Here is a 23,827-nt window from a genome sequence, read left to right on the forward strand (position 1 = left end):
CACCCACTGCAAAAGAAGCAGTGTAAGCAAAGCTATTGTTTCCCAGTAGTACGTTCGCGCAGCTCGTCCCGGGCGTTTATATACATCAAGCACATGCAAGAATCAGAGGCCCACACAGACAGGGCTGGTGGAACTGCCTCGCGACCTTGGCCGACTGCATTCAACATCGGCGCAGTAGGCAGCAGCTCGCGCTCACCCCTCCCCCTAGCACGAGCGCTTTTTCCAGCGCTCCTTCACTGCCATTAGTTTGTGAAATATCTCGCGTTGTTCCAGAGAGCGGCCCTTCTGGAGCACGTTCGTGACAAAAAGTTCCCCCAATAGAGCCGACATTACGAAACGAAGCGATTAAGACGCGCGCACCGTAAAGTCACGTTTAGACATTAAGGGAGGGGGAAGGGGCTCTGCCGCCTTGCTTCCGAGGCCGGCGGAGAAGGTTTGCGGCTTTTCTCCTCGCCGTCATCAACCTCCGGAGAAGAAAGGCGCACATGCTGTTCACTGCCTTTCTTTCTCGCGTCCTCTCTCTTTCCGCGGTTACACACTTTCTCCCCGTGAAGGGCGCAGCAAATTGAAAGATTAGGAGAGCCGACGCCGTGTGATGACTGCACTGCGGCAACACGCGATAGAGCCTCCCAGAAAAAATAAACGTTTAAAAAAAAGTTTTCGTGAAATAAAAAAAGGCAAAGAGGAAAGAAAGCAACACTGAGAGGTAACAAAGGAAGGGAAAGAGCCAGGAAACGCGTGACATCCATGTTTTCTGCAAGAAGCACAGAATGACGAGTCAAGATCAATGTCGCACCTTGGGTGATGTCAGCGGCCATAACTGTGTCAAGACTATACACCCGAGTCCGACAGCACGTGGGGAAAGAAGGAATGATATCTCTGCAGGCAAGCATGTGGAATTGCAGGTAGCCGCTGAAGCTGAGGCGAAAGGTACCGGGCATATCCATAATGCAAGCTTATCAACTCTTTCATCTTTACGCGCCTCAGATGTTCAGATAACTGTGATTTTAGTTAGCCGTATAAGTGGCTGCAGCCCCACTGCCTTTTAAGAACACGCGCAATGCGAATGCACGCTTGAGTTTTTAAGGACAGTAAATAGAATGAATAAGGGCAGACGGCAATAATTGAAGTACTGTAATGAAATTTACTAATTTAATTACTTGTCCAGTAATATATTTTAATGAGCTCCTTTCCTGGTCTAATAATTTGGTAATGTAATGCATTAAGTTAGGGCAGTAATTACGTAGCAAAATAATTATTACCTCCCGAAGATGCTTGTACACTTCTTTCTGTAGACAGCCCTACATACGCTCCGTATAGGGTGCCTAAAGCAGAAAAGAAACGCGAAAATCCTAGGAGCGTTAAGGATAGATGAAGATAAACAGAATTGAGGAGAACTGCGCGTCTGGAGACTAGTGTCCTGTGTAGTCAGGTCATCAACTGCGTGTATCTATAATTGGCAGTCGCAACTATTCCCCAGTCAGCAAGATGTAAGGCGCCGAAGTGACATATGACGCAAGACGTAATTCAGAACTATTTAGTCTGGAGCGCACGGCGATAGGGCACAGTAGTGCCATGGTTACACTAGTTGCCACGGGATGAGTGAAAGGGGAGACATGAGGGAATACCCATAGAGTGAACACAATTGCTTAGCGAAAGCTTGCGTGGTTGATTCGACCACCGAAACAATAATGAACATGCGTGCTTCGGTAGCTTCAAACATTGGACGCAGCTCTGGGCCTGTATATAGGGCACTGTCTACGCCGCTCGTTTCTGCCTTGAGCCTAAAAAAAAAGTGACGAATCTTTGACCTTGCTCTCGGTTTTGTTGCCGCCGTTTAATATTTGTAATGGGGGCGTGCTACAGGAAAGAGGAAGCGAATAGTTGCCCGGAACAGGATCTGGAAGGAAGACGAAAGAATTTGTTCGTCGCATCTGCACAGAGGATGTCGCTCTGTTCACGATATTTACCAGTTTTTCGTAAGGATGGAAACCAGAAACCAATTTAAGAGTAAGTTAATTACTCTTCAGAAGTAATTTTAATTTAATGTTATTAATTTCTGGCAGCGGTAACTAGTCGTGTTATTTATTTACACTTTCGGAATTTAAAAAAAATATATATAATTAGTAAATCAGTCAAATTCATGTTTAAAAGTAATTTTGCCATATATAGAATGAGGAAGAAGCACTTAAGAAATTATGAACTCGGGTCATTTCGGTGGATATAGAGTAATGGCGGAGCACAGAGAATTGCTGAATGGAGATCGGCTCCGAAATCAGCCTGCTGTTAATACCTATTGCCATGTCGCACCTCGTTAATACATCCCGTTCAGCCGCCAGTTACTTTAATGTAGAACCATTCTTGATTTGAGATCCGGCGAGCTGCCAATGATTATAAAAAAAGAAACACCAATACAAGTCCCACCTTTCTCAAGAATCCGTTTTATTTATGAGTCGACTGTGGAACACTGCTGTTATGAAAAATATTGGTGGAAATGGCGCAACCGTGAGATGAGTTCAGCAAAACGTGGGATGCGTTCAGCAAAACGTGGGATGCGTCCAGCTAAATCTTCCTTTTAAATGTGAGTCCTTTGCTCGCACATACATTTAAGAACATGTGGAAGAAAGCCCCTGGGTTGCATATATTGCACAATAAGTAAGCAAAGGCTACAGGTGCCCAGAGGAGAGATCTGCGGTTATATGAACTGTTACAGCGGAATTTTCAGGATATGCGAAAAATATTATGCTCACAAAGACAAAATTTCCCGTAAAAAAGCGCTTGTACAGAATTTCTGGGTAGCATCCATGGAAATCCATCTAGAATTTGCAGCAATGATAACCCCTGAATGAAACGCAAATGTTACTCATGAGTCAAATTTTTGTTATTTAATTGGTAAACAATTAAATGAGCAAGTTATAGGGCGCTGACACAAAATGACTAGAATATGCATTTTATTTATTTATTTATTTGAAGATACTGTCAGTCCCAACTGGAACCGTTACAGGAGTGGGTTGATATATACAGGATGTGTACACAATCAGACATACAATTGTAGCAAATGAAAAGGAAGATTTCGCCGCTGTCTTATACAAGCGAAATAAAAGACACAATAACAAAAACAAAGAAACAAAATCATTTTTGGCTAGTTGATAGCACTGCTATCGCAGCAAACTGTTCAAATTTTTTCATTGAAGGGTATATGTATAGAAGGTATTTATTTGACAAGCGTGAAGAAATCGTCATATACATTACCACGAGGCTAATAATACCAGAGTTGTTCATCTTTTTTTATTTTTGTTTCATTCCGGCTCTAAAACTTTCGTCACGTGATAGAATTCATAGTCGTTACAGTGAAACAAATGTTTCGGACTTAAAAGGTGCACTTACATCGAAAAGGGATGTACTCCTGTGGAAAAGGTATTCCAAACCTTACTTCAGGTTTCAGTTTTATTGAATAAGAAATACTCAGACATTGGATGCATGAAAGATGGTTACTACAAAAGGAGGTGCCAACATACATCAATTGTACAGGAAGCACACTTTTTGTAGAAAGCGAATAGTGTGTGAAAAAGAATGCGGGCCTTATGCAGGGTACGGCGATAAATAATCGACTGAGCATGTAGAATATATACAAGTAGACATTTTAACACAATGCAAAACGAGAGCACAGATGGGCATAATACAATATAAAAAAGCATTGCCAAATACTTGTTAAACACATGGTTTATATACAAACCAGCAAGCACATGAATACAATAAACATGCTTTCTCGCACTTATATTTATTGCTCTGAAAATTATATTTTGGCAAATTTAGGAAGTAAATTGCATGGTCGGACGATTGAGAATAAAGTGCACTTCTTGCTGTAATTATTAACATGGACTTTGCAAATTACATAATTTTGTTTTTCGGAAAGTGCGGCAGTATTATCATTGTTATGCTGGTAGGAGGCGAGGCTAAGGATGGTAATGTCAGCCGTGATAAATCAGAAGAACTAATTTTAGTTGTAGTAAATTTGCTATACGCAAAATATTGAGTACATATATAGAAGCTCTTTCTCTTAATTCGGTGCATGAGTTGAATCAATTCAATCGAACTTCCCGCTTTTGAAGATGACATAAAGACTTGCCAGGTATAGCTATAATATGTTAGACGTTGGTGATTAACAGTAGGTGGGAACATTCTTAATAGAATAAATGAATAGTAAGCTATAGATTACCTAAGTATTTGTTGCTCAATATAATAAGGCGTCAAAATCGGACACGTGTATCAAATATATTCTTTTCCCCATATATAAGGTGCAGAGGTTACACCTTATATTTTATTCAAAGGTGAAGTCAAGGAACGCCAAGGAACCAGGTGGGAGAACAGTGCTTTTATCCAAGCAGACTTGGTGGTAAGTCGCTTTGGTTCGAACTTGCTTTTTGCTTGGTTTTCTTTGGTTGTTTTGGCACTATAGTCCAATACATAATACAACATAATTTTCTTTGTAATTATACCTAGGTTATTCGTAGGAAAAAGAAATATAGAAGCAAAATCTCTGTATTGCAGTGAGCGATGCACACATATTAATCATTATGCACAAATATTCTTTACCAACGATCAACTCTTAATTTGAAATCTTAAGGAGGACGAGGAGGAATAAAACACATTCCCAAAGAGCTCTGATTATTTGAAATGTCTAACCGACCCAGCCATTTGAATAGGCCAAATTTCATTTCAATCGCTCGAAGATGTTCCTGTATTCATTCGGATGTATCTTCATCGATACTTTTTTTTATAGCATTCTACGTTTCTATCTTAGCTCGTCAATTGCAGTTAATAGCAAAGTCGTATCGACGCTTATGCATTTGAAGATGGAAGAAAACTAATAAAATTCCATCATGATCTTCTTACTCTGGAGCTCAAAGCAAAGCGCATTGCTATGCGAGGCTATAGATGTCATGGTGAAAAAAATAAACAGTCTTGTACTTTTCCTTTGCAGCTGTCCCTTCAGCAAGCCTATTCCTTCGGGCTATAACTTTCATGGACAGCGGCTAAGTCGACGACATGAAATGAAAGCTGCGAAGGTTAAACAGTTGTTAAGAGCAAAACCCCAGAACAGTGAATAATTATCAAGAAGAATAATTATCAAGAAGAAGAAGACAAGCTATATAGGCGAAGTAGGTCCTCGTACGTACAATTTTATTTATTTTATGAAGTCATTGGTGCATGTCTAAAACAACTGGTTTTCTTTGCAAGCAAGCCTATAAGACCAAACCCCCAAAAAAACCACCTTGTTATCAGTGACAGAATGTCGTAAGGATTAAGCCATACTGCTCTACATGCGCTGGCTTCCTATTTCTCATTGTTTAGGAAGTGAATTCGAGTTCGTTTGATCAGAACAGCAGACGGGGCATTTGGGGTACCAGAACTGCCGGCTGGAGATAAGCTGCGAATTAAAGGGTTACTTACTTATTAGCATGACTTTGAGCGCGAATATACGACCAGAAAAGAAGGCTACTTAAATTTTGCTGAACCCTCCAGGTGAAAAAATCGGCTAGCTTCGGGGTATTGTTCCTTAAAATGAAATTAACTTCCGCCCGGAGGATTTTCATAAATTCACTGAAATTAGGCCCCGAAATTATTTTCAACTTCACAGTACAACAGTATCCCGAAATGAATTTAAAGAAAAAAAAAAACTGGCATAGGTAACCAAAATCTTGTACTTTTCGCACAAGTTTGATGCATGGAACGCATTATTTTTCCCCTCTTTGTTAATTTAAGCGACAAGTGGAACTTCAAATTTATTCGCGCTCATTAAAAGTTTGACGTAGCGACTAACAGCCGAGAATGGTGTATGTCTGTTATAATGTTTGAATATTTATTATTTGCCTCTCTGCTTGAATCTGCAACATTATTTCCACTATACGAAATAAATATAAATAATGGCTTGTTACCGCACAACAACCAGGTTGTTGAATTATTTTCCGACGTTTAAAAGAGAATAAGAGATCTTACGACAACTTAGCAAGCAGTATAAAATTAATTAGATACTGTCCGAATCCTTTCTCGAACGAGAAGATTTGAGCACAGTGAAAATAAATAGAAACTATCTAAACTATTGCTACATGCCGGAATCATGGGTAAAGTTGCTTTTCTCTCTAATGCTGATATCTACTCTGACGTCTCAGCATACATCAGATGTGAACACTATATATAGCGGTAAAGATCAGCAATAAGCAACCTTTGCTCCGCAACAACGTATGTGCACTCAACGCTATTTATCAGATATATTCAATTCAATTGAGGGAAAATGAGTGCATAATATTTGTGGCTGATGCGACTTGACAAGCGTGGCGGACACGCGCAAACAAACAAAAAAGTCGCCTTAAGTGATTCCGATGATATAAATAGCGAGATAATTAGCCAATAATGCCCGATTATATTTTTACCGCTATTTTGGTTTTTGTTTTGACGTCCCAAGAACCGCGTGAACTGAGACTACTTCCGTTCCACAGATGACATCCACGTGACGTCACAAGATTGATGATTTCTCCACCTCGCGGACACCGAAGCAGTCGAGACCGAATGTATGATTCATGTCCTCTCAGATCACAATATTCGGACCGAGCAAATTGATTCTATTTTCCTCGTTTCTCCCTTCTCAGCTCGTTTGAAGATTGTATCGCGATAGCCTCAGGCGCAAGTTTTCGCCACTGCCTCAAAAAATAATACCCTTTGCACATGCTATACCGTGTCGCAAATGATGGTGTCACATACACGCTCTCCTGCGCTGCAGCATGCCAGCATCTCGTGCCTTGGAGGTGGCTTTCGTAAACACAAAATCAAAACGGGCGCGACGAGTTGGTCTTGGTATATTGCTAAAAGTTTCCCCACCCCGAGGATACGCATTTCCCATTAATTATAAAAGTAAGTGCTGCCCAGGAGAACACACTGATGTGCACAGACAAGACAATCTCACACGACTGAATGACTTCCTCTCAAGTACTATACGCCAGACGGGAGACTGCTAGATTTCTGTTTACAACTAGCGCATTAGCAACAGATGATCGACCTAGTACCATTGTTTGAAATTTAATGTAAAAAGTAAATGTCATGTTCTAACTTGGCCCATAGTACAAATTCACTTACATAGTATAAATTAACTCACCTATATATGACAGCGCCTTTATAGTACACTTTGCTTTCTTCTTTCCTAGCCCACTTCTATATTTGCGCAACCTACATTGTTATTCGTCAAAAATACACAGCCCACACATTTGAAGAGCAGTTTGTGTTACAACGCAAGCATTCCTAATCTGTTCAAGATTACAGCGAATCTCCTCATTACCCCGGCAAGTTCTGGACTTCACGCAGATACCAAGCTGTTCAACGAGGCAGCTAAGAGATTTCACAATTAATGCAGATAGTGTTAAGGAACACTGGAAATGACAACAGCTTTTCATAGGCTTTTACTGCCGATAAAGAATTCAATAATAATAATAATAATAATAATAATAATAATAATAATAATAATAATAATAATAATAATAATAATAATAATAATAATAATAATAATAATGGCCGACGTAACTGCTGAAATATTGCAATATTTCAGATAACCCCGTATATGTTTGCCGGCGCACGGTAAATATCATAGGCATAGGAACTACAGTGACGAGATAACTCTCCTGTGCTCATATTAAGTGGGAAACCGCACAGGTTCCACATTTGTCCTCTCCCCATGAGCGCGTTGAATAAGTTACAAACCGTGAAACAAGCTGCTTTTGCAACATTTTCTGGTCACTGCGTTCGAAGGAATCTCAGCTGTGTGAGCAGTGGTGGTTGATGGAAGAGAGAAAGAAGAGCTCTCTCTCTCTCTCTCTCGCTTACCGAGAAAAGAGAGGGTGGGGAGCGACGCCTTCGGCGAAGCACAGCAACCAGCATCGCTCGCGCCCGCAGCGCCAGCGCGGCCGAGCGGAGTTGCCAAACTTGTTGCCCGAGCGCGCCGCTTCGGCCGCCGTCGCTCGGGCAAGCGCCCTCCCACGAGCCCTCCTCCCCCGTTGGTTCCCTCCCTTGTCCGCCCCTTTCCCCAACAAACACTCCGGTCGCCGGCGGCAGCGCTATAGTCGGCAAGTTTGGCGCGTCCGCCCTGCCACGTGAGAGAGCGCCACTCGATCGCGACTGCTGGCGCGGGCCGCATCGGTCCGCCCGTGCCTGGATTACGCCGTGCGTGTTTGTGGACGCGTTGCCGCCGCCGCTCGGCCGACTCTGTGTGGTGTGTCCCTCGGAACCCGCGTGCGCGCCGTGCGTCGGACAGGTTAGAGCCGCGGCGTTCCGGCGGAGTCGCATGTGCGTGGACCGGCCAGCGCGGTCGCCATCCATCATCGTCGCCGCTGACGCCGGAGCGCCGCCGGGTTCAGCGCCGCGCGCGCCGCCTCCACTATTGGATGGCGTCCATCACGTGATATGCTAATCTCCGGAGGTGGGGCGGAGCCATGGCGCTGCTCGGCGACAAGCCCGAAGCAAAACTATCTCCATCATCCAATTCAGCCGGCAAAAATTAATGACCATGAGTTCGTTTTTGATGAACTCGCCGTCCTACGTGGACCCCAAGTTCCCGCCACCCGAGGAGTACTCGCAGGGAAACTACATACCGAGCCATGGAGCCGGTGACTACTACGCCGGGGCCCCGCCGCACCATCACCACCACGCGGCCGCGGCCGCGCACCCGTACGCCTCGTTCGGAGGCGCCGCGGCACCGCCGTACGCCACCGAGAACGGCGGCTACGTGTCGAGCGCGTCGCCGCACTACTACCAGCACTCATGTTCCATGACGCAGACCACGCTGAGCCCGCTGTCGCGGCCCAGCGTCGGTCTCGACCATGCGGGCGGCGGACACAGTCCACCGTACTCGGGGCCGCCCGCGCCGCTCCAGCGGTCGCCTTCGCCCCCGCCGCCGGCGACGATGCTGAGGCCTTCACCGCAATCGCCGCACGTCGTGGGGCCCATGCACAGCCCCGGAGGGACGGCCACCGCACCCACAACCGTTGCCGGCGGAGAGTGCAACCAGGCGGGCCAGCCCGTCATCTACCCGTGGATGAAGAAGGCACATGTGAACGCAGGTAAGTCACCTTCCCCGTCCAACCGTACGTGACCAGAACGCGATTTCTCGTTGGCAACTCTGTCAGCGGCCGTTATATACGTTATATGATTATACAAAAACAAAGCGCTCACGTGAACGATGACTGCTTACACGCACACGACACTGTCTGGTTCAGAAAAATGCGCGCTTTCCAGAAGTCGCGCTATGTGATGTTTTTCTTTCTGCCATCGTAACGAAGAATAAGACAGGTTACATAATGCGCTACTTGCGTGACAAACATCCGGATGGATTTCGCAACGCCTATTTAGAGCATGTGTCCAGCGTGAGCATCTGAAAATTACTGTTGGCAGCCGTGTTTTATACTACAAACGCATCAGTTTCGGTTTCGGAGGTCGTTAAGCGCGGATCCGATGGCAATACTGCTGGAGGTTATGAATGGCAATCGCGGTGCTGATGGAACACGCGAAATGTAATTAGGCCGTCATCATCTGGTGTTGTTCGCCGTGACCACGAGTGTTGTCAACTTTGAACGCGTCTGGTACAAGGAAGGCACACGATATAGGCGGCAATGTGATAACATTACTCCTGCGCCGAAGTGTAGACATAATCTGTCTATTTACTGATGCAACGCCATAGCGAAAGTTGCTTTATTGGAAACGTATAGCTTATATGTGGCAGAAATTGTTTGGCCTTCAGTGGCGGCTTTCCTGCATGCTATTTAGGCTTGTTTAATATTTGTTTACCAATACAGCTTGTAAATCAATACCTGTTTATTTACAAATTCTCTTGGCATAATCAATTTTCAGGTCGAAAATAATGTGGGTATAACGATACTGATGCCGGAGCCTTATTATATGTAGCAAAAATAAATAAAGCGATGCACTGGCAATTTATTACAAAGACGAATAAATGTGTTTATATACAAGCGTGCACGTGTAACCACTAATGATATGCAAAGTATTCCATTTATTCACCGCGGAAAGGGGAGATGGTAGTTCGCATTGCACCAGGCCTGGCGTGGTTCCACAGAGTGTAGAAATTGATGGCAGTGTTCTGCTGCGGCGTCACGGGTCGGCCGGCGCGTTTAGTCCAGCTCACGTGCGCGCCATCATTAAGACTGGGTGGCGAGCGCGATAATCGAGCCTTGAATGTCCCATGTAATCACCTGGGGGGGATCGCCGGTCCGAAAGCTTTGCGTGAACACCCGCGTCTACATCTCAGCCGAACGGTTTATTTTGTAAACTCTGTTTCCGACTCGGGCGCGCACCTGTTAATTATTCTTTTAGGTGAATTTCTACGAGAAAATTTTCTTCTGATGTCAGAAAGCAGTGATTCGTGATGCCGAAACGACAGTGCTCAATGTTTACTGCTGTAGTAAAATAACAAAGAGACTCGTCAGAAACGCGTGAATAAGGTTGCCCGCTTCCGAGCCAATCTCTTAATCCGCTGCTTTAAGTGGTCCTCAGTTCTCCGCAACTACATGCACATAGCCTCATCATTGCGCGAGGGCACCTGGTTCAATTGGAAATTAACTTGCGCGTACCCACATTGTTAAGGCTGAAAGACGATACCTACAAAAGTGTAACACTACAAACCGCAATTCAGGATTTTTAGTACTACTACTCAGACACAGGGACTGCATAATGATAGCAGCTGTAAGATTATATATATATATACATATTTTTAGAACAAGACTTCGATAATTGTCCAATGGGTACCACTGAAGATATAACTAATGTAGAAATGATTGAAAGCTTTGAACCTCTCTGCCCCCCCCCCTCCCCTTTTTTTTTTTATTCACCCAATACATTGCTGTAATAAAGGTTCATTTGTAGCTAATTATGATGTTATGTAAACGGCCTCGCTTGATGCACTTATTTGGGGTTAGATTTTATTCCACCGGAACCATGAAAAATGCATTGGAAATCGCCTATAAACTCGCACTGTGATGAACCCTTCTTCCTTTTTTTTTTTTTTTTTTTTTTGTGTAACAGCAGCGTTAATAGAGCCGCGAGCGATTGTATTGCACGGATAGAATATAGAAACTCTTCCTATTTACACGTGCGGGCCGTACATGTAAGGCACTTGACCGTCTCCCGAACTTTGGACCTGAAAATGGCAGAGTTGTATCATTCACGAACCCAAACGCCGTACAGTTGAACAGCTCCGAACACGATGAACGCGTCTTGTGCATGCGTGCATACTTGCATGCACATACGTGAGGACGTACATAACACCAGTCGTGCTGCGAAGATTGATAGACGATGATGAACAGTTCTTTTCATCATATGAGCGATTAGGCAGGACGTTAAACAGGCTATAAGGGATATACGCGACGCATCCCTCAAATGTGTCTTGCTGGCTGGTAGCATTAAACGAGATCTATTTATGCAAGTCTGTATGCATTACTCTTACGTGATTTTCATAATTGCTGCGTGATGAATTGTATTATGCGTGTATACATCGTATATGACAACAGTTTTACTGACCTTTGCCCGTAAATGTACGGGTTCAATTTGTACTATCGAGATCAGAAGTAAATAGAACACGAAGCAGATTGGAAATCTTATTTCGTGAAATTTGGCTGGCTGTAAGGTAGACGCTTATCATGACAGATCGCTCTTATAGGATTAGCGAGAAACCCCAATGTAAAATGCGTGTCTCATTTGCGTTTGCTGCGGATAATGCATGCACGCGCGCGTACAGCGCTGGAGTAAGTAAACGGAGCGCAATTTTCCAATCTAATTGCAATCCTGTCTTCAGTATCGATCGCAAGAAAACAGTATTTGTCCAAGTGAAATCGTACTGGCGTCTACTGTATACCTGTCTGCACGTGACTGCGGCAGCCAGTTTCAACAGGCAACCCGTGGAAAACGTTAGAATGAAATATCGTGATCCGTTTTACTTTCTTACGCACAAAAAATTTAATTACAGACACTCATGTGAAATTTTGATACATTTTAATCGCCTACGTTCTTTCCCATTTTTTGTTTTGGCAGCGCGCGTAAATTACCTCTTGTCACATTTATTTCCCGCCTTATTGCACGCGCTTCCTATGGCTGGCGAGCCGTTGCAAACGGTGGATATCTGCACCATCTCCCGCGCAAATTGCCTCCTTATATCACGATGCCAATCGTTTCTCCTGCCACTTTGAGAGGCCAAGGTAATGGGTTGCTGTCATGGTACATGAACTAAGAAATATATCGCAAGTGATCTGACCTGTTTACGCAAGAACAAGAAAATTCACTCTCAGTGCACTCGAACAAGACTTGCGCTGCTTCGTGGCGGTCAGTTTTTCTTGTGTTACACGTTACACAGTAATGGATAAATATGTGCATTGCGGACGCTTCGTTTTTCTGACAGAACACGTGGAGGCACTCAAATAGTACGCGCTTTTTTGACGGCCTTCTCACGTCTGCAGTTCGCGAAGACACTTTTTGGGTGGAGTAGCCGAAGTTTTCACTCAAGAGAATCACTATAGGTTGCTTAAACGACCCGCTGCACTTCTTACACTGCACCAGATCGGCTGGTGGCAAGTTTCGATCTGGCCTCCAGCCCACGAAAACAGCGAAATTATGGGACTTAGAAATGTAAATATATTAGCAAGTCCTCGTGGTATATACTGCGTCAAAGTACCCCCGGGCGTCTATAACAGCACGGGCCAACAACGCGGTCAACAAAATATTTAAATTTGAATGCTGTGACCGTATAGTCGCTATAATAATAATAATAATAAAAGAAATGCACCACGCGGAAGAGCTTACTTGGGTCCTATTAATAGCTGCATGTCCCCTGTTTACATCTAATCATACCCCAGTAAATATTTAATTTTATCTGTTCACTGCTTTTCCCGTAATTTGGCTACATTTATTTTTTTTTTATTACTTTACATCACATTTGCTTCTCGCCTCTCAAAAGAACAACATTCATTGGTTTTGCTGTCGGACCACTTTTTATGTATAGCGTGCATGTTCCAATATAGTTACTCGGGATTTTCGAAGAAAACAAAGCTGAACGTCGCGGGCTGACTGCATCAGAATATAGATGAGCCGTATTGTAAGTGATATATAAGTGTCGATTGGGTATTAAAAGCACCGCAATTTACTTCCAGAAGACTTCTTTCTTCCTTTCACCCTTCTATATGGAGCATCTCGTGATAGCAGGGAATACAAGCTCGCATTATTAACAATCGGAGTGGCCTGAGACGGAAGGTATATGCTATAGTGCACGCCGTCCTCTACGTTTATAGGGTCCCAGAAAACGCCTAGGGTGAGTTTGACTTCGAAATGAACAATTAATACGCTGTTTGCCGAGTGACTCGATCCATTTTGACGAAAGCGTTCCGCCAGACGTCGTCACAAGATGACTTCATTAGAGCCTCGGCAACCGAGCCGCTGTCGATTGGCGATACCATTAATTACGTGAGTATCAAACGAGCGCCATTAATTATTCCAAAGAACTGGGCAGTTCTGATCTCCGATACAAAAGACGCACTAGCCTTTGACAGAGGCTGCAGTGCTCATTGCCACGAAGCTGCAAATATGTATACGCTTCGCTGGAGGAAGTGCCCTCAAAGCACAGGATATTGCGCAAGAAAACAGAATATGACATAGTGCGCAAGAAAACAGAATATGACAGAATATGGCCATCCAATCTAACGTGTTAAAAATACTTTCACAATATATTTAAACAATTAACCGGAACTTACTTCCTGCCCGTACCATTCGTATAGTACATCTGCCTCACGCATACATTCCTCGGCGCAGGAAACAGCGAATAACTACAGTTTGCTGCACTCACCTCCTTCGGAAGAGAGAGAGAGAAAAAAAGTACAAATCGAGGGGAATAGCGATCCCATGCATGCAACTGCCTGCCCGTGCGTCGTTCGCCGCTTCCTTCCTTCCTGCAAGTTCCCGTGCGAGCAAGTTGGTCGCGTGGCCCCTTCTGGTTCGGCTCGTCGCATATAGCTCGAATGGACGCGGAAAAGAGAAGTCTCCCCGCGCATGCTAGGCGGCGGCACGTTTGCAATGGGCCGCCCGCCGCTCTCTTTTCTCCTCCATCTAAATTTGAAGGCATCGCTAAAACGGGCTTACCCCGGCTTCTTCTTCTGCTGTCGGGAACCGACCAGTGCTTCGTACATACTCAGCTCGCGGCATGCGCACGCGTTTCAGCGCCTGGGCCTCCGCGAGCGAGCTGCCGCCGATTCCTCTTCTTCTTCTTCGCCCTGTGGCGGCGTCGGTCGGCGGACCGATTTAGAACCCTTGGAGCGAGCGCGTTAGTTCCTTTTAGCGGCGTTGGCCAAGTGGCGCCGAAACAACAAACAGCCTATCGCCCAACCCTGCAACAACACGCACGACAGGTATACCGTCAGGTGCACCACGCAGCCGCGTGTTACTCGGATTTTCAACGAGACTTCTCGAGTTCGCGAGCTGGCGTGCCCTAAGCTGTTGCTGAGGCAGTGCGAAAGAAACGGTGGGAATGGCGATATCGCCTCGTGCACAGATGTGCCCTCTCGTTGTTGCTGCTTGCCAGTTCGGGCGAGCGATCTCGAACACGTCCGTGTGTCACCTCCATTGTTTTGTTTTCGTTTTTTTTTTTTTCCAACACTGCAGGCAGATGAGCGCTGTTTCTGAATCATCGCCTGTTTTCTGCCGTCCTCTTATAGCGGCAGGATCCTGTCGACTGCAGCAGCAAATGTTCTGGTTGATTGCGATAATTTGGGCCTACGCCTACACAGCGGCGACATCCTGTCGAGTACGCCAGCGAATTTTCCGGTTGCTTACTTCAACGAGAAGCTGCGAAGAGAGAGAGATTTGTAATGTCACTTTGAACGTATCGACGGAGCCACATTTTTTTTTTTTTTTTTTTTCAAATTCAGACTAGTTTTTTGTCACTGCGAGTGCCTTGAGATGCGCGGAATTGCGGCCACTCCACAAGCGCCGTTTCTGTCTTGCCAGTTCGCTTAAATTTCCCGAACGCACCGAGTAGCAATAATCACATACAGTAGGAAGGAAATAACTACCTTAGGAGATATTTTCCTTTGCTTGCATCCGCAAGATAAAATCGTCTCTAGTCTATACAAGCTCAAAATTTCTGTGGCGGCTATACCGCGCTGTCTGAAACGCCTGTATGTATATATATATATATCCATTTGATGTTAGATGCCGCAGCTAAGTTCTTTTTTCGTTGTAGTCGGTTCAGCTAATGCCTGGCATGTTGACTCTTTTCTAATACACGCGCACATACAAGCTGAAAATCGTGTTAGGCCCGGATACAGTCTGACATCATCTTAATTGAAGCTCTCTATCTCTACGAGGCGACATCGCCGACAAATGCGGTTCATTACAGTTACGTCAATTTCGGAGAATATGGGTAACACTTGCGCTTATGCAATACAACTTTTCTTTTTTTTTTTTTTTTCTGTAGCGACGCCTACGCGACCGCGTAGGGTTAAAATGGAAGTCAGCGTAACATGCTCGTCTGCGGCCGAAACATTCATGCTATAGGCGCGGTACTGTTGCATTCTCCTGATTAAAACGTGGGGCGAATGCCTGTATGCTCTGTGACGTCTACACCGTGGCGGGTGTTCTCTGAATTATTTTGCTGCCACGTGGACATCTATATAACGCACACTGGCGTCATTATGCGCGAGGAGAATTCCCTTCCTCCGCACTTCACCGCAACAGCTTGCGGGAGTTCCATATCTATGGAGTCGCCGCTGGGGCTTGCATGGGTTCCTATAATAAGCACAACAGGTGTTACAATCCTCATAACCAGCGGGCAAACATGCATGGCGGTCTTTGAGAGTGACACGTAAATAAAGACGATGAAGCCATCACAGCTGCAAGTTTATGCCAACTCGCTATTATGCCGTTGCACCATGTAGGAGCCTTGCTTTGTTAACTAATTCTAATAACGAGCACTCGCAACCCGTTCAACAGTAATTAATTCCCCGCTTATTTGTTTTTCTTCAGACTGAGCTAAGGGGCGTTTGTAGCTATTATCCTATGCAGTCAACCGTGTATGTGCAGTATATAATGAGGGGTTGCACTAGGCCGAACACCACGTGGATTTTACCCTTCGTACACGGAAAGAAAATATAAGATATGAAATAAACAGCTGTTCATGCTGGTTTCGACTACTACATGTACTTGCCACAGATGTCAACGAATCTGCAAGTGTCAAAATGTGCTGACTGCATTGAAGAGCAAAAAGATAAGCCGACTCGAAGGCCACTTCCGATTGGCCCTGGTCGTAATCATTATTTAATTCGGTAAAATGCTAACTGCCGCATAATTTTTACGTTCAGCAACCCTACGCGAGATTGATCAGTAATTTTAATTACAGCCAAGACGCTGTCCGGTCGCACAACACAAGAAAAGGGTTTTTATGCAGCTAACCGCGTGCCCGAGCTTTGTAATCTAGTGAGTAGTAGAGGAACAACGAGCGCGTTATAAGGCCCGTCATTCGTTATAATTACATTTTCCATTCTCTAATCGAAAACACTATATAGACCCCCCCCCCCCCTCCACACACACACACATATGTATGCCACATGCAGATCCGGCACAGAATGAAGATTTTTGAATCTGTAACGTGTACGGACGTATAGTTTCATGCAGCTGTGCCGTCGACGCTTCCAACGAGAAACGCGGGAGCAGCCTGTTGAGAGGAGCGCGCGCGAAAATCGTGACATTCGCGTGTTCTGGAGTGATTTCCCCGCCAGCGGCGTCACTAAAAGGCCATGAAGAACTCCGTGGCACGCGACGAACTCGCGCGTCCATTACACGTCTGTTTAGATCGCGGACCGTTACTACGTAGCACGGAGGCACACACACACTCGCATGCCTGTAAAGTGCTTTGAAGGACCACATGCGTATGCCCCGCGTTTTTTTTTTTTTTTTTAACCGAAGATAGATGGCGAGACAGTGTATACCCTACGAAAACAGAGAATAAAAACACTGATGTTCAGGACCCCCACCCCTTCGAACAGCATGTTAGAGCGTACACCTTGGTAAAGATTCTATTTTTTTTTTTTTTTTCGTTGTTAGCTCTGGCTGGCGGCTGCAAACGTTTTGTATACCGATTTGTATAACTACAAATCTAGAGCAGAACACCTTTCTCCCTGCTTCTGGATGTCGCATATGCAGAGCGGGACGCTTATGTGCGCAAGCGCTTAGCTGAAAATCTCGATTAGTCTTATCGGCGCGGAAGGCAGCGGCGAGGGCCAACACGAGGGAGAGAGCTAGCGCGTGCTCCCCGGCGGTGGATTAATGAGCTGGTGGAGGCACAGACGCACAAACAACGCGCGATCGCATGGTGAGGGCCCATTACAACTTTGGAGCCCGCGTGTAACCGTATACACATATACTCGCACGAACACACTCACGCGGTCTCCCCGAATGCTATATAATACACCTGTTCATCGAGAAGCGCGCATGCCTCTTACCGGCTTTTGTGAAAAGTTACGCATTGAGCACGGGGCGGCGGAGAAGAAGAGGAGAAGGGGAGGGAGGCGAACACCACGGAGGAAGGCAGCGCGAGGAGGAGAAGGAAAGCTTGTGTCGCGCGCGTGCCCCGCTCCGAAATCGGCAATCACTTGGCACGCCATAAAGAACGACCGTAAACACTCGTTTTCGGCCCGGGGGTGACACAAATTATTGCGGTCCGCCAGCGGCGCGGCGTCTGTGTGTGCGTACGCAGGCTGCCCGGCGGCGAGTGAAGCGGTGTCCATTTGGTGCCGGCCGAAAGAAGAGGGGGAGAGGGGGAAAAAAAAAAAGGGGGGGGGGGGGGGTGTCCCCTGCGAAACCGCAGTGTAATGTGGTCCGGCGATAGAGAGAAGAAATATGGTGCGCGCTCTCTCGAACGAGAGGAAAAATGAACGAGAAAGAGTATATGTGAGGAGGAGGTTCTTATGGAGTTCTCGAGGGCTCAAAAGGAAGGTCATAGTCGGCGGGCCCCGGGGTTCTAAAACGGTTTTCTTTCACTCAGACGGCGGTTCCCTTTTGCTCCCCCCTCGCTCTTTTTTCTTTCTGTTTCCTCTCAGCTGGCGCGAAAGCTTCGCTGGCTTCGCAATGAGCGCGCGCGCGCCTCGCGTCGGCACTGCGCGTCCTGCTCGGCGCTCTCTCTTTGGGCGGCCGCGGATATTTATGGGCCCGTTTGGCGGCGGCCGTGGTGCCACTGATCGCTTTTGCCCGCCACCGTCTCTCTCTCTTTCATCGCTTTTGCTGGCCGACACGTGTAATGGTTAGGAATCGTGTCTGTTTGCTCGCTGTCCTGCCGGGCCACGTGCCGCGGTGGCAAATGGCTGTTTTATCGCTCTCGCTCTCTCTTCTCCTCTCCCTCCACCCTCCTAGTTTCAATGTGCTGCCCTCCTCCATCTTTCTCTCCCCTTGCTCGTCCTAAACACACCCACTACGTCCAGTAGGCCTTCGGCGTGGTCTCTTATCGGTAGCCCGAGACCCATCAGTCTCTCGGCCTGAGTTGCGCGTCTCGTACGCGGGGTTCGCTACATAACCCGCAGTAGGCGGCAGCTGCTGTGGACATCGCATGTTTGCCGGATGCGCTTTTCACGCTGCCTGCTGCGTGTTCTGTAGAATTGCGTTCAACAGAAAATATACAAAGAAGAAAGAGGGTAGTAGTGAGAAGGACGTACCTGTGTTTTGGCGCCAGCTTGCGACACGTATACTGCGTCGGATAGTGTGTGCCGTGGCGATGGCTGGGTTATTGAGTGGAGTCGTGCTCTACTTGTCCTGGAAGATACTGCGGCTTCTCATTAACGTCGGCGCCGCTCGCGCCGGCTATATCGAGAGTGCGCGGGCGCTGAAAGGGCATACATCATGCGGAGACACGGCTGCTGTATCGTGTCGCGCTCTGTGCGGGTATGCAAATCAGCGTCGTGGAGTTGGTACCCGAGTGTCTGTTCTTTTCGGAAGTTGAAGCGATATCTGCTAGGATGCAGACTCACATTTTTGACGGCAGCATGTGCTTCATATGAGTTTGTTGTTTTACTTATTTATCGCGTGCTAATTTCTTTGTGCGGTCAATCAGTTTCGCTTGTCATGCGCATGTTATATCTCTTTGCACGCCTGTTTGGTCGATCCGTAGGCTAAACTACAAGCGGACTATCGCGTGGACGCAACGCCAAGGTTATGATGCGCGACGGAAGATGCGCAAACTGAACGCCATTTAACTAGTTCAATTTTTCAAATTCCGCTTTTGCGAGAGGTCAGTATACTTATTCGACATGCACGCTATATCCGACTGGCTGCTTTTAGTAGGAGTTCTGTCCAGTCAAATGGGAAAATTAACAAGGAACTTAAGACATGGAGCATGCTGTGCTTTTGGATCATATATCTTTTCGTACAATAGGCATTACTCACAAGCCTCTCTGGACCGGGAGGTACGATCCCCACCTTCCGCTGGCGAAGTGCGCTGTTTGTTCGCTATCTTCAGTGACCATTTGCGATTAATTTTGTAAAGTATCTTCTCTACTGAAGTTAGGAACATTGTCGCGAGATACGCATTAGCGTCACGAAAAAAAAGTAGCATGTTTTGGCTACCGCAATATTTCAGTAGTTCCAAATTACAGCCCAGCCGTCAATATGTATACTTCAGAATGTCTCGCCCTCTAGCTCAAACCAGAAGAACAGCTGAACATGATAACATACAAGCCCCATTTTAGAACAAAATTTCATCTTCGTTATTAGGTGGCTCCAACCATCATTAGACCGGCGTTTGTTTTTCTTAAATGGCGATATCACTTCCGTCTGGAAGGACAGATGTCTAAGTACGTCCATCAGTGACAAGTTCAACTGCTCGCGGAGAAGAAAACGTTAGATATATACTCGACTTTTGTCGCACGAAGTTTCAGATTATATCACCGAAAGAAATCGATAATTCACCCGCAGGAAATATTATCCGCTTTAAAAAAAGGAAATAAATTAATTACAAAAATAAAAATCGAACCAGCCAGTTACTTAACAGAGCGTATACCTGAGCAGTAAACTTCGTATTGGATCTCAACTTGGTCTCAATACGAGGAAGTATCTATATGAGATGCACAGTCTAACATGCGCGACAATTATAAATGGCACCACGAAGCATAAATCATGCTCTAAGTTCTCGCAAAGGCTCTGCGCCGATGTTCGGCCAGGGCGGGGATGGCGAAAGCCCCGAGAAGGCAGCACGGCCACACAGCAATGGCAAACGGCCTTTGGGGAGGGGCGTCACCCGTCAATCAAAATAACCGACCAGTGAAATTCTGAGAGGGGCTTGCGCATCACGCTTATGCACTCTAATCTTCTCGTTTGTGGGCGACTTGAGCGGCCTGTACTAAAGGGTGTGGTTTGAAATTCTGGCTTTTTTTTTAGTTAGTTAGTTAGTTTGTTTGTTAGAGGTCGTATTGTCTTAATACTTTTGCAAAGACAAACCGAAACCTTCCCATCTGCACTCTACGTGTTTTTATTTAGAACGTTTTCACCTGGTCACAAGCCTTTTCGCAAGATGGGAAGGTATGTGCGCAAAAAAGACGACCACGAGAAAAGAGGAGACAGGACGGGACGAGCGCAGACTGCAACTGATGATTATTCGAAACGGAGGCAGGTTTACATAGTTATATATATCGCAAAAATGATAATAATCACAAGCAGGGGGGGGGGGGGGGGGGGAGGCAGTGGCAAGTCATGGTAGGGTGCCTTCGAGAAAACGCTTTTCACTATTGTTTTATTGACGTATATCACTGGCAAGGTGTTTATGTACGCGCACGCCAAGATTATTTGTTTGTGTTATTGGCGTGGATAGCAAATTTGGCTTCCCAGTTATAGGCCTTATATCTACTCTTTTGGCGTGGATGATTAATGTTTGCTCAGTCTACCCAACGACCGTCATGCCTGCGTATTTTTTGTCCCTTGATCATGACGGGGGCCAGACGCGGCCTCAGTTTCGACTTAAGTCGTGCCAGGCTACCACCGGCTATATATGTCAAGCACTATCAGAACGTTAGTGCGCTCGGAAATTGCAAGGGAATGTAGAAATAAACGTTACCAGTACGAACTTTTGAGCATTTAATTAATGTATAGTCAAATCATGTATTGGTCGCTGGCGATAATTTCTCGGCTTGTTAGGTTCATTCCTTCTTTTTGTTTTCTTTTTTTCTGCTGTGAAATGAACGTTAGTTCGGTGGGAAGTTGCAGCTTTCGCACCGTAGTGATTGAATTCATAGTCGCGGGCTTTTGTCTATGAAGAAGCGAAAAAGAGCAGCGTAGAACTACGTAAGCAGAAGTTGGCCTCGCCGCACTCAGCTGCCTGTCACCGTCGCAGACTACACTCTAAATGATCGAATGCCTCAGCATGTGTACATTACACGCTGATTAAGTAATAGTTTATATATTGACGCGTAAGTGGTAGTGTTGTCGATCAATTCGGTTTAAGTATGACAGGCACGGTTAGGCCCGGCAGAACGGCATAGTATTTCACGCCGTAGCAGAGCTATGACGTCATGTGTGACATGAGGGTGGCGACTAATCATATGGCTGCTGCATGCCGCGATACCACCGGGGCGGGGCTTCTTCGCTTCTGAGTGTTTTCGTCTCCTGCTTTCCGCCCACAACTTTCCCAAGAGAAATAGGAGTGGCCATGGTGAGCGTCTTACCAAAAAGCATTGTTTGCTTTTATTGGGCTATAGGACTGTTATATCTCTTCAGAGCTATATTTGAGCGTTTCATTCAGTCAGCGTGCTCATGCCAGAAATTGTCGTCACTTACTGCAGATTTTTCTCAACTATATGGCCAGCCAGTATGGCCAATATGGTTACATTGACTCGCCATATTATTCTTGGTTGTTGGTTGTACAACTTTTAATTCCATCGGAAACGGGGAGTCGTGCGCCCGCGGATTAGAGGCTGGCAGGTAGCTCTTGGCTTGTTGCGGCCTCTTCCGCCAGATGGACGGTGCGGTGCTGGATCGCAGGGTTCGCCATATTATTCTTAAATACGATGTGATGAATGATTATCGTTCCCCAGAATATATTATATTGGCCAATACTGCCACGGACAACTGCACGATTTAAAAATGCGCGATTTACCCGGATAAATCGCGCATTTTTAAATTTGACATATTGGTAAACTGATCCTTCTGCGTAATTGCTGGCACGCATGCTAACCGAACAGTAGATGGTTTCTCCAAGGTCTATGGGAAAGAACGAAAGCTATTAAGAAACATATATGGCTGTCTATAAAATACATGTTGTTGCATGGTGACGCGTGCAGGTGGTGCTTCCTGTAAAAACCGACGCACGCTTTTCAGAGAATTTAACACTTTTTACCTCCACAGTTAAAACGCCCGTAAAAGGGGTAATGGTAAAATTGGAAGAGCATTTTTTCGCCTTTTTTTTTCTTCGCGCACTAGGTTTATTGAGCGCAATTATCCCCCGCTTTAGTTTATATAAAGCATTGTACGGAAGGTATAACCTGTATATTATTATTGTGAGTCAAATATGATACCATTCTTTTGTTCCGATCCTATCAGAGTATTGCTGTTCGCCCGTCTGTCTATAGCAGTGGCAATAAGGACTTGGAGCAGTCGATGTGCGAAAAGAATGAGAATCAAACGGGATTGGAATGAAATTATCATATTATCTTCATCGCCTCTACGTGGATACCAAACAGGTACACGAATTCCGCAATGAGACATGCGACCATACACACACATTTAAGCATAAAACTAATTATGTTTGAAATGTGCTTGCATCTTATGTGTTCTCCCTGCTCAGAGATCATTTTCAACTGCAGGGCCTCGTATTTGGTCGGCCCGTCTCATTCCGGCCATTCTAACATCATGATCAGATCAAATTATAGGCTTTAATTCTAGACTGGGACGTCGTGATAGTTGTTGTTGTTTGCTGGGTTTAACGTCCCAAAGCAACTCAGGCTCTGAGAGACGCCGTAGTGGAGGGCTCCGGAAATTTCGACCACCTGGGGTTATTTAGCGGGAGGTTAATTTTGCAAGCGTATATAAGGTGAAAACTTATTGTTCCCATTTTCTCTTCCTTTCCCTGCAGAAAACTCACGAAATGGCGGTGGCTCTTAAGCATTCTCGTTTAGACGCGCGGCATTTATTTATTTATTTATTTATTTATTTATTTATTTATTTATTTATTTATTTATTTATTTATTTATTTATTTAGTTATTTATTTATTCGGAATACCTACAGCGCCCTTAAGGGCATTAGTGTAGGGGGGATGCAATGAAACACAATGATAGTACAGATGGCAATATAAAGTGACTTGCGAATCGGTGTCGAAAAAGGAAGTACACAAGTGTTAAGCATGATGATTGCATGTATCACTTACACTATTGTATGCCACATGGCAAGAGTTAAAATAATGAAAAAAAGAAATAGACTGTAAAACGATACATGGAATAAGATGAGCAAAAATAAAAGCAAGCGTCATAATTGCTGAAACAGGAAAGTTTTCAGTTCTGAGGTGAAAGATGGTGGAGTCTTCATGAAAACTCCCTTCAGCAAACCATTTCGTGTATTGTCTTTGCAAAGAAGCTGTTCTTGAATATGTTCACTCTGCAAGCGTATTCACGTATTTTCAGGGAATGGTCCGTGTGCGCAGATACATACGTCGTTTTTTTTTTTTTTTTTTTTTTTTTTGTATATTTCTTTATCAATGCCAATTCTTGAGTTTAAAATATTTTGAAATAGTGATAGGCGCAAGCATTTTCTTCTTAC

The 23,827-nt window shown here is 45.3% G+C and overlaps 1 protein-coding gene across 2 annotated transcripts in view; it reads left to right on the forward strand.

Moving 5' to 3' along the window:
- Nucleotides 1-8,508: 8,508 nt before the first annotated feature.
- LOC146186475 (homeobox protein Hox-B4a-like) overlaps nt 8,509-23,827 on the forward strand; it is a 36,760-nt gene continuing 21,441 nt past the window's right edge. Inside the window, exon 1 of one of the 2 annotated variants that reach the window (XM_084605694.1) lies at nt 8,509-9,131. In XM_084605694.1, the coding sequence (XP_084461820.1) occupies nt 8,549-9,131 (583 nt within the window). In that variant the 5' untranslated portion in view covers nt 8,509-8,548. The remainder of the gene's footprint in view (nt 9,132-23,827) is intronic. The other variant, XM_084605695.1, reaches the window with a different exon arrangement.

The sequence above is a fragment of the Amblyomma maculatum genome, chromosome 6 (genome assembly GCF_055883805.1).
Source record: "Amblyomma maculatum isolate TAMU_Amacu chromosome 6, ASM5588380v1, whole genome shotgun sequence".
Classification (NCBI taxonomy): Eukaryota; Metazoa; Arthropoda; class Arachnida; order Ixodida; family Ixodidae; genus Amblyomma; species Amblyomma maculatum.